The following is an 11,540-nucleotide window of genomic DNA, read 5'->3' on the forward strand; positions in this document are numbered from 1 at the left end:
ATAAATTACCATGACGAATGTAATGTTTTATATTATTAAGCAATTTGGGATAAGCAGACATTGCTGAATATGCAGCATTATTCCCCGGAACGCAAATTATTATGAAATGTTTCTACCGTAGAATCATGTTGCGTATGTGCGAAGGTACAAACGTAAAGAGAAGAAATAGCGTTTTTTTTTTGTTTTGTTTTTTTTCAGAACCAAGGACAGAGAAACGCATCGAAAAAGCTTTTACTCTACTGCAAAAATCAAGAGCTGGCACAAATGTCCACCAGCAAAATAGGAGTTTTATTATATGACACTGGATACCAAAGAGCAAAGTGCTGTCTTAATTAGCAACATGAAAGAGGGATCTTAAAGGACCGAATGTAATAAAACACGAACGATTTACTTTAAATCGTTCGCCAAAAAGCGGGTATGCTTAATATATGTTCTACAAATCATACAATATATTTAATAACTTCAATGGTAGACAGTTAAGAGCATAGTAAGGCAATACTATGTGTGATGGAACTTTCCAAAAGAACTGGATTTTTAAAATTTATGTTAATATTGGACACACAGTTTCTCTAACAATCGAGTTAAAACTAAATCCAGTTGAATATGTTCAGAAAAAAAAACAACAACAAAAAAAAAAAAACAATGCAAAACTACAATTAAAGACCAGAGGTTTTGACCAGAACCTAAGTAAAGCCAAACCGTATTTCAGCAACAAGTGAAAATACGTCAGTCAGAACATGAAAGCTAAACTATTATAAGGAGAAAACTGGACAAACGCAGATGAAAAAACGAAACACGGATGGAATACAAAAGAACAAAAAGCGCACTTATTTCTAGAGTTAGAATTTAAATAAAATATATTTTATGTATTATGAAACTCAACGCGATAATATACGGACAGCTTTTAAAAAAAATAATGATAAGTTTTAATATTGGAAGAAACAAAGAAATATTGATCAATATCAGGTTGCTCTTAAACCACAATCTCAAAGACAGCAGAATGGATTCCTACCTGAGGAGAGGAATCATTTAATCCGAATACATCTGAAAATTCTGTTGGACTTTTCTTCAGAGTCTGGTCAGCAGGCAGCGTGTTGTCATTGTAGGATGATACAAACTTAAAGTCACTGGTTCTAGATCCTGTGGTCAGGTAGGCATCATAATTGTAGGTGCTGCGTAAAGTTCCTGTACCATCAACATCTGAGTAATTAGGAGGAAGATAAGCTCCTGGGATGGCTACTGCTCCATCAAACAACAGTCTGGGCTTTCTCCTGCGACAAAACCTCACACCCAAAATGATGATGATGAAGGTCAGAAAGAAGGTGGACACAGAAACCAGCGCAATGATCAGGTAAGAGGTCAACTTGGAGTTTTCATCATAAGAAATGTCTTTCAGTTCTGGCACTTCAGCCAAGTTATCAGAAATAAGTAAATACATGGAACAGGTAGCAGACAGAGAGGGCTGTCCATTATCTTTCACTGCAACAATCAGGTTCTGTTTCATGCTGTCAGATTCTGAAATGTCCCGCTGTGTCCTGATCTCTCCACTGTGCAGATCAATACTGAAAAGTCCAGGATCTGTGGATTTGATGATCTGATAGGAGAGCCAAGCGTTCTGTCCAGAGTCTGCGTCCACTGCTATCACTTTGGACACCAGAGATCCTCCATGTGCAGCTTTAGGGACTAATTCAGTCATGAAGGAGCTGCCCTCTGGTGCCGGGTACAGTATCTGAGGAGAGTTGTCATTTACATCAGATATGAACACACTGACAGTCACGTTGCTGCTGAGAGGAGGAGAACCATTGTCTCTAGCCATCACTTGGACTTTAAAACTCCTGAACTGTTCATAATCAAATGACCTCACAGCATGGATCACTCCTGTGTCTCCATTAACAGATAGATAGGAGGACACCGAGGCACCGTTCACCTCACCAGGTAACAGAGAATAAATCACTGTACCGTTTTGTCTCCAGTCAGGATCTCGTGCAGAAACAGTACATAAAGTGGATCCAGGTTTGTTATTTTCACTCACATATGCGCTGTAGGACTGTTCCTCAAACACAGGTGGGTTATCATTGATGTCAGCTACAGACAACTGAATAGTTTTAGAGGAAGACAGAGGTGGAGAGCCCTCATCAGTGGCAGTTATTGTAATGTTGTATTCAAATACTTGCTCACGGTCCAGTTGTCCTGTGGTCACTAGAGAATAATAGTTTTTAATAGAAGGAACTAACTTAAAAGGAACATTCTGTTGAATGGAGCAGCGGACCTGTCGATTATTCTCAGAGTCTTTGTCCTGTACATTGATGATGCCCACCTCTGTACCAGGTGACATGTTCTCAGGTATGGGGTTGGACAATGACTTCACAAATATAACTGGGGCGTTGTCATTTACATCTATAATATCAATGATAACTTTGGCTTCTGAGGAAAGTCCGTAACCGTCTTTTGCCTCCACAAAAACCTCATATCTTGGTCTATCTTCATAGTCTATATTCCCTGTAACAATCATCTCTCCTGTTTTTGAATCAAGAGAAAATAAAGACTGAGATTTATCAGAGAGTCGACTAAATTCATATATAACTTCTCCATTGATTCCTTCATCTTTATCTGATGCACTTACTGTGATAACTGGAGTTTTTAAAGAAGAGTTCTCAGGCAACCTGGCTGTGTACACAGCCTCGGTAAATACGGGAGCATTATCATTAGCGTCTAGAACAGTAACGTGTATGACTATAGTCCCTGATCTCGGAGGAGATCCGCCATCTACCGCTGTTAATACAATTCTTAGTTCTTGCTGCTCTTCTCGATCTAACTCTTTATCTAAAACCAGTTCACCATATTTTCTCCCAGGGCTCGACTGAACGTTAAGCACAAAATTGGGGTTTTGCTCCAGGATGTAGCTTTGAACAGTGTTCTGGCCTATGTCAGCATCGTGCGCAGCATTAATGCGATACCTAGCTCCTTTGCCGGTTGACTCCCTGATTTCCAGCTTAATAATATCCTTTGGAAAGATCGGTTGATTGTCATTTATGTCTTGTACTTGGAGAGATAAGCGATGCAGCTCCAGAGGATTTTCCAAAAGTAACTCGTATACAATAATGCAGGTTGGTTTTTCTCCACAAAGCGCCTCTCTGTCTATTCTTCCTGTGACCAATAAATTTCCGTTTTTCAGGTTAATTCCGACATACTGCTTTTCGCTTCCTTCCATTTCAACACGAGCTTTACGTGTCGCTAGTTTCCCCACGTCCAGTCCCAGATCTTGAGCGATATTTCCGATAACAGACCCATGTTTAAGCTCCTCTTGGATGGAATAGGTCAGATCTCCGTGAGCGAATTGCATCAGAACAAAGAAAAAAATTACACCGTGTTGGCTTGGAAGGCGTCGTTTATTCATCATCGCAGCGCTGCTCTCCAAAAGCCTCACCATTTATTAGTGACTTTAAAAATGCAATAATAACACGCTTTTACCGCACTTGCAACGAGGTTCGGTTTTTCTAAAGAACAGAGGTAAAACCCAGTTGCGGGTGGTGTGCAAACCAGTGTAGCAACATTTAAATCCAAAGAAAGTCTACAGTGACACCGTGAGTTTAAATTATATTACAACACTTCGGAGTTTGTTTTTTTTTTTGTTTTGTTTTTTTTTAATCTGACCCTATTTTGGTATCTAATCATCTTGCAATAAAATGTTTTCCATATACCATGTTTAAATAATTTATTTTAATATTACAAGTAAGAAAAAAAGTAATCACATTGATCTGTGAGTTACACGGAACATATGTTTCAAAACTGAAATCATTATCAAATGTCGCTACCGCAATAACTTATTGCACATCTGGCATATGTAAACCACTAAATACATTCTTAAAACTATTTATTCTTGTTGAAGATTTTTACCAGAAAAATGCATTTCCGTGGAAATATTTACACACAACACGCACCAATTACCAATTGAAAGTCTTTTTTTTAATCTAATTGAAAATATGAAATTCATGCAAACATAAACCAGACAGCAAAATACTGACAATGATCTAAGAAAGAAAAATCTATAATTTTTATTTGTAAGGGAACATTAAAAATATCTACCTAGTGTATTTCTGACAGAATTATTGATGAAATGCATCACTTAAACTAGTGGTCCTCATAATTTCTGTAGTATTTTTTTGTACAATTCCATAAATTTGACCTGGAAAACATACCAAATATGATTATTGTGCTTAATTTATTAAAATTGAGCAGATAACAATGGAAAAAGAAGGTTTTTAACAAGATATGGTATTATTTCCACATTTATCAGCAAATGCAGGTGAAAAAGCTCCCAGGGCTCTATTTCAGAACCACGGACAGTTACAAAAACTGAAACACACGCACACTCAAACACACACAGACTTATGCACATATACACCAAAAAAAAGGACCAAGAGCCTAAGAAAAAATGTTATAGCCATACTGTGACTCAAATGGAATTCAAATGCTGCTGAGCTTAACTCTATCATGAATTGTGAAAAATATATTAAAAATTAGAGAAGTAAAAATGTTACAATATGTTTATTATCCAAAATATCTTTACTCAAAAGGTAAAACTATTCCTACCTCAGATGATGTATTGCTATCTCCAAAGACATCTTCTAATTCTGATGGATGTTTCTTCAGAGTCTGGTCAGCAGGCAGCGTGTTGTCATTGTAAGATGATACAAACTTAAAGTCACTGGTTCTAGATCCTGTTGTCAGGTAGGCATCGTAATTGTAGGTGCTGCGTAAAGTTCCTGTGCCATCCACATCTGAGTAATTTGGTGGTAGATAAGCTCCTGGGATGGCCACGGCTCCATCAAACAACAGTCTGGGCTTTCGTCTGCGACAAAATCTCACACCCAGGATAATGATGATGAAGGTCAGAAAGAAGGTGGACACAGAAACCAGCGCGATGATCAGATATGATGTCAAGGTGGAGTTCTTATCATCATAAGAAATGTCTTTCAGTTCTGGAACCTCAGCCAAGTTGTCAGAAATAAGTAAATAAATGGCACAGGTGGCAGACAGAGAGGGCTGTCCATTATCTTTCACTGCAACAATCAGGTTCTGTTTCATGCTGTCAGATTCTGAAATGTCCCGTTGTGTTCTGAGTTCTCCACTGTGCAGATCAACACTGAAAAGTCCTGGAACTGAAGATTTAATTATGTAATAGGATAGCCAAGCGTTTTGTCCAGAGTCTGCATCCACTGCTATCACTTTGGAGACCAAAGATCCTCCATGTGCAGCTTTTGGGACTAACTCAGTCATGAAGGAGCTGCTGTCTGGGGCGGGATACAGGATCTGAGGAGAGTTGTCATTCACATCAGATATGAACACACTGACAGTCACGTTGCTGCTGAGTGGAGGAGAACCATTGTCTCTGGCAATCACTTGAACTTTAAAACTCCTGAACTGTTCATAATCAAATGACCTCACAGCGTGGATCACTCCTGTGTCTCCATTAACAGATAGATAGGAGGACACCGAGGCACCGTTCACCTCACCAGGTAACAAAGAATAAATCACTGTACCGTTTTGTCTCCAGTCAGGATCTCTAGCAGAAACAGTACATAAAGTGGATCCAGGTTTGTTATTTTCACTCACATATGCGCTGTAGGACTGTTCCTCAAACACAGGTGGGTTGTCATTGATGTCAGCTACAGATAACTGAATAGTTTTAGAGGAAGACAAAGTGGGGGAGCCCTCATCAGTGGCAAAGATTGTAACGTTGTAATCAGATACTAGTTCCCGGTCCAGTTGTCCTGTGGTCACTAGAGAATAATAGTTCTTAATTGAAGGTACCAACTTAAAAGGGACATTTTCCTGGATAGAGCAGCGAACCTGTCCATTGTTCTCTGAATCTCTATCCTGCACATTAATAATGGCCACCTCTGTACCAGATGACACATTCTCAGGTATGGGGCTGGAGATTGATTTTGTGTAAATCACTGGAGCATTATCATTTACATCAGTGATATCAATTATTACTTTAGAATAGGAGGTGAGTCCTAACCCGTCTTTCGCTGTCACCTTAAGTTCAAACAATGACACCGTTTCAAAATCAACTGCTCTCATCAATTTTATTTCACCTGCTTTATTGTCTATGTCAAATATTGCCTTGACCTCATCAGAAATGTGTCCAAAATCATATGTAACCTCGCCATTTATTCCCTCATCTGCATCCGTTGCTCCAACTGTTAGAACAACAGTACCTATTGGAGTGTTTTCCGGCATACTGGTTTTGTAAATTGGCTGCTGGAACACAGGAACGTTATCATTTGCATCCAAGACATTTATATGAATCGTCACGGTACCTGTCCTTTGTGGTGATCCACCATCTAAAGCCGTCAAAAGAAGACTAATTTCTTTTAATTTCTCACGGTCGAGTTCTTTGCTCAAGACAAGCTCCACGGAATTTGTCCCAACACCAAGATTAAAATGTTCATTGTTCTGCAGGTCGTACGTCTGCACTGAATTTTGTCCGACATCCGCATCGTGAGCTTCCTCTATTGGAAATCTAGCACCTTTTGCTGCAGATTCCCATATATCAATTTGGATAAATTCTGTATTAAATTGCGGAGAGTTATCGTTTATATCCTGAACATGCAGATTTACCCGATGCAGCTCTAACGGATTCTCCAACATGATCTCTTGTTTCAAAACGCAGGATGCTTTGTCTCCACAAAGGCCTTCTCTGTCGAGCCTGTCAGAGATAACTAAATCTCCATTACGAATGTCGATGTCAAAATAATGTTTGTCACTTCCTTCCGTATCAATACGAGCTTTTCGAGCGGACATTTTGCTGACCTCAAGACTCAAGTCTTTGGCGATATTGCCGACCACTGATCCTCGCCGCATCTCCTCTGGAAACGAATACCTCAAATCTCCCTCTGCCAAATGTATAGAAAGAAAAAACACGCCACAGACAAGACAATGGACTGCAGAGCTCGTGATAGCCATTCTCGTTGACTAATCCTTGTCAAAACGGAAAAAAGTTAAAGGGAAAAAAAAGAGAATTTATGATGAAATCCTTGCAGTTCAAAATCGCATTTCTCCCTCTTATGATCGGCTACAAAAGCCCTGCCTCACGGTCTCTGTCATAATGCTCTGAGGATACTGACAGCAAAACGTATAGTGTTAGCACACAACGACCTCTTGAGTAAGCGCGATAAATTGCTACCTGGGGTTCCGAAAATGCAAAAATAAATAAATAAATAAATAAATAAATAAATAAATATATACATACATACATACATAAATAAATAAACAAACAAATAAGCATTTAATTTTACTAGCCAATACGACGCAGAAAGTGACAAGTTTAAAATACGTAAAAGCAATCCTGACTGAAAAGGTCCCTCTCTTATGCATGCTAACCTGAGCACAACTTATGTTTAAATGCTTGCCACAGAACTGCTTCAATGTAACTGTAACATGTGAACACGTTTGATGTTGCAACATCTTCTGTCCCAAAAAACACATCCGTTTCCTAAATAACTGTGAACCATTATAACATGTTATGTGAGAAATGCACTTCTGACATGATGACAAAGCCTACATAACAAATGGAACGTTTTATATGTCCAATAATCACTACAAAGTCCATACACAATAAAATAAATTTTAAAAGTGACGAAAAAAATCCAGTTTTAGTTTGACTGCTTTAGAAAAATTTAATATGCAGGCACTTAAAAGAAAAAAAAAGATTCTCAATAATATCAAACTGACCTACTTCCAATAGACACAAAGACATATCCGAAATCCTTCACCAAACACAAATAACTACATTTGAAATACTTAATGGCTTGCATGTTATGAAGTTAAAACTATATGGCAGAGGGACCAGAAATAAGTGTCAGAGAAAAAAGGGAAAAAAAAGAGCTTAAAATGCTATGGAAGATATGACAAATAACAAAACCGCTTCATTTGAAATAGACATGACAGTGGTGATCATTCAGAAAGAATACATGTATACTTCATCTCAAGAAATAGAATAAGAATAAGTTCTACTTAAGAATATGATTCTGTCAACAATTATTTCACATTCGTGGAATTAAAACATCAAAACAACAACAATATTAATTTAACAAAATCAACAAACGATGAATGAATCTTCCTCAAAAACAATAATAAATAAAAACTAATTGGGAACACTTACCAATAAATGCATAATTTTATATTAGGCTCATGGAGATAATCAAAGTTGCTACAACAACAAAGAAATGGATATCTTTCCTACAGCTAGTTTCTCCACAAATAACTAATCAGCAACATTTGTCAAGCGATGAACAATGTCATTTTCCAATGTGACCATTGAAAAAGAAAGTAAAATTTTGTTTAAACCTTTGATAAAATGCGAGTGAGATGTAAGAGTGAGATGTTTTTAAGGTGAAAAAACATTTAAGTAAACATGTTATTAGCACCAGAGAGGAATCATTATTTCCAAGCACATCAGTAAACTCGGTTGAACTTTTTTCAGAGTTTGTTCAGCAGGCTGTGTGTTGTCACTGTAGGACGATACAAACTTTAAGTCAATGGGTCGGGATCCTACTGTCACATATGCCAACACAATGTGTTGCATATGCATAGTAGCGCTTCTCCCGCGAGTCGCGCTAAGATGCAATATGATGTAAACCTCTTGAAAAAGACAAAGCTACATCATGAGACACAAAGCTGAAGAAGCATATCTATCATTTTAAGAAGAGCAGAAGCTTCTCGTTCAGAACAAAAAAGGAAAATGATGATAAGCACGTTTCTTAAAGGGACAAATTTTATAGAAACAAAACCACAAGCTGTTGATAATGAAGACTAAATGGTAGACAAATAGAAGCAATATATATAATATACTTATGTATAATATTTTAAACAGACCTTTCAGCTTTGGAATATGGTCTTTGAAAGAACAGTAGTAAAAGTATTTTGAGAGAAAATTAAATCAAGAATGATTACAGAAAAACTCTAATAATACCTATGGAAAATGTGATTAAAATGTAGTCCCATCACTTGGATAACAACAGAATATTTAGGCCTACCTCTGGAGATTCCTCTGATTGACCAAACATATCAGCATATTCAGTTGGACTTTTCTTCAGAGTCTGGTCAGCAGGCAGTGTGTTGTCATTGTAAGATGATACAAACTTAAAGTCACTGGTCCTAGATCCTGTTGTCAGGTAGGCATCGTAATTGTAGGTGCTGCGTAAAGTTCCTGTCCCGTCAACATCTGAGTAATTTGGAGGTAGATAAGCTCCTGGTATGGCTACAGCTCCATCAAACAACAGTCTGGGCTTTCTGCTGCGACAAAATCTTACGCCCAGGATGATGATAATGAAAGTCAGAAAGAAGGTGGACACAGAAACCAGCGCAATGATCAGATATGAGGTCAACTTGGTGTTTTCATCATATGAAATATCTTTAAATTCTGGCACCTCAGCCAGGTTATCAGAAATAAGTAAATACATGGAACAGGTGGCAGACCATGGTGGCTGTCCATTATCTTTCACTGCAACAATCAGGTTCTGTTTCATGCTGTCAGATTCTGAAATGTCTCGCTGGGTCCTGATCTCTCCACTGTGTAGATCAATACTAAAAAGTCCAGGATCTGTGGCTTTGACTATATGATAGGAAAGCCAGGCATTCTGTCCAGAGTCTGCGTCCACTGCTATCACTTTGGACACCAGAGACCCTCCATGTGCAGCTTTGGGGACTAACTCAGTCATGAAGGAGCTGCCCTCTGGTGCCGGGTACAGGATCTGAGGAGAGTTGTCATTCACATCAGATATGAACACACTGACAGTCACGTTGCTGCTGAGAGGGGGAGAACCATTGTCTCTGGCCATCACTTGGACCTTGAAACTCCTGAACTGTTCATAATCAAATGACCTCACAGCGTGGATCACTCCTGTGTCTCCATTAACAGATAAATAGGAGGACACTGAGGCACCGTTCACCTCACCAGGTGACAGAGAATAAATCACTGTACCGTTTTGTCTCCAGTCAGGATCTCGAGCAGAAACAGTACATAAAGTGGATCCAGGTTTGTTATTTTCACTCACATATGCGCTGTAGGACTGTTCCTCAAACACAGGTGGGTTGTCATTGATGTCAGCTACAGACAACTGAATAGTTTTAGAGGAGGAAAGTGGTGGAGATCCCTCATCAGTGGCAATTATTGTAATGTTGTAATCAGATACTATTTCACGGTCTAGCTGCCCTATTGTCACCAGAGAATAGTAGCTTTTAATAGAAGGAACTAATTTAAAAGGGACGTCTTCTTGAATGGAGCAGTGGATCTGTCCATTCTTATTAGAGTCTCTGTCCTGAACGTTAATGATGCCCACCTCTGTACCCGGTACTGTATTTTCTGGGACAGGGTTTTTAAGCGATTTTATTAACGTTAGTGGAATGTTGTCATTGACATCTGTGACGTCAATTATTAATGTGGACGAAGAAACTAAACCAGGGCCATCCTTGGCAGTAATTTGCATTTCATAGGATGGTTTTGCTTCATAATCTAGTGTTCCAGTAAGCTTCACATCGCCAGTAATTGGATCAAGAGAAAATACGTTATTGTCGTCAGAAATGTGATCAAAATCATATGTCACTTCTCCATTTACTCCATCATCGGCATCTTTTGCGGTTACTTTAACCACTACAGTATCTAATGGAGAGTTTTCAGGCAGACTGGCTCTATAAACGGCCTCGGTGAACACTGGGGCGTTATCATTAGCGTCCAGCACAGTAACATGAACAACTGCAGTACCAGATCTCCGAGGAGCGCCCCCGTCTGTTCCTACAAGCACAATTGTTAGCGTCTGCGTTTGTTCTCTGTCCAACTCTTTGTCTAAAACTAACTCACTGTATTTTCCTCCACCACTTTTAGAAATAAGATTGAGTCTGAAGTGTTCGTTCTTCCCAATACTGTATTCCTGAACGGCGTTTATTCCGATATCTGCATCATGGGCCTCTTCCAAGCGATAACGACTTCCCTTCGCTGCGGATTCACTGATTTCAAAATGGATATCCTTCTTTTTAAATTGTGGTGAATTGTCATTAATATCTTGGATGTTAAGCATAATACGACGGAGCTCTAATGGCTCTTCTAAAACGAGCTCTTGTGTTAAAACACACGAAGACTTCTTTCCACAAAGCCCCTCTCTGTCAATCCTGTCTGCAACAATAATGTCTCCGGTGCTCAGATTAACGTCACAATACCGTTTGCCGTTCCCGTCAGCTTCTACACGAGCCTTTCGAGCAGCCAGTTTGCTCACTTCAAGACCCATTTCTTTCGCTAAATTTCCAATAACTGAGCCCCGCTCCATCTCCTCGGGAAAAGTGTAGGACCCATCTCCAAAAGCGGTTTGCGGAATGTGCAAAAATATCCCAAGAAAGGAGATCAGGCAACGGGCTAAAAATGCTTTGTTCTCCATCGTCCATTCATTCACCCATTAATCCAAGAAGCAAAGGCTGGAAGTACAAAAAACAACAAAGGAGAAGAAGATTTTTTGAAAATGTATGTGGACCTTTCTTAA

General features: G+C 38.9%; 3 protein-coding genes across 3 annotated transcripts; all 3 read right to left on the reverse strand.

Moving 5' to 3' along the window:
- Nucleotides 1–973: 973 nt before the first annotated feature.
- Nucleotides 974–3,492, reverse strand: LOC148157070 (protocadherin beta-15-like). Its single transcript, XM_088009728.1, has one exon. The coding sequence runs from the start codon at nucleotides 3,428–3,430 to the stop codon at nucleotides 974–976; it is 2,457 nt and encodes an 818-aa protein (XP_087865854.1). The 5' UTR covers nucleotides 3,431–3,492.
- A 1,022-nt stretch (nucleotides 3,493–4,514) lies between these two features.
- On the reverse strand, nucleotides 4,515–7,264 carry LOC106930588 (protocadherin gamma-A12-like). Its single transcript, XM_015008232.2, has one exon. The coding sequence runs from the start codon at nucleotides 6,970–6,972 to the stop codon at nucleotides 4,567–4,569; it is 2,406 nt and encodes an 801-aa protein (XP_014863718.2). The 5' UTR covers nucleotides 6,973–7,264; the 3' UTR covers nucleotides 4,515–4,566.
- Nucleotides 7,265–8,729: 1,465 nt separating this feature from the next.
- On the reverse strand, nucleotides 8,730–11,530 carry LOC148157071 (protocadherin beta-15-like). Its single transcript, XM_088009243.1, has one exon. It carries the CDS (start codon nucleotides 11,436–11,438, stop codon nucleotides 9,012–9,014), a length of 2,427 nt encoding a protein of 808 aa, XP_087865369.1. The 5' UTR covers nucleotides 11,439–11,530; the 3' UTR covers nucleotides 8,730–9,011.
- Nucleotides 11,531–11,540: the final 10 nt, after the last annotated feature.

The sequence above is a fragment of the Poecilia mexicana genome, unplaced genomic scaffold (genome assembly GCF_051168715.1).
Source record: "Poecilia mexicana isolate PSO_F unplaced genomic scaffold, ASM5116871v1 scaffold_10, whole genome shotgun sequence".
NCBI classification, from domain to species: domain Eukaryota; kingdom Metazoa; phylum Chordata; class Actinopteri; order Cyprinodontiformes; family Poeciliidae; genus Poecilia; species Poecilia mexicana.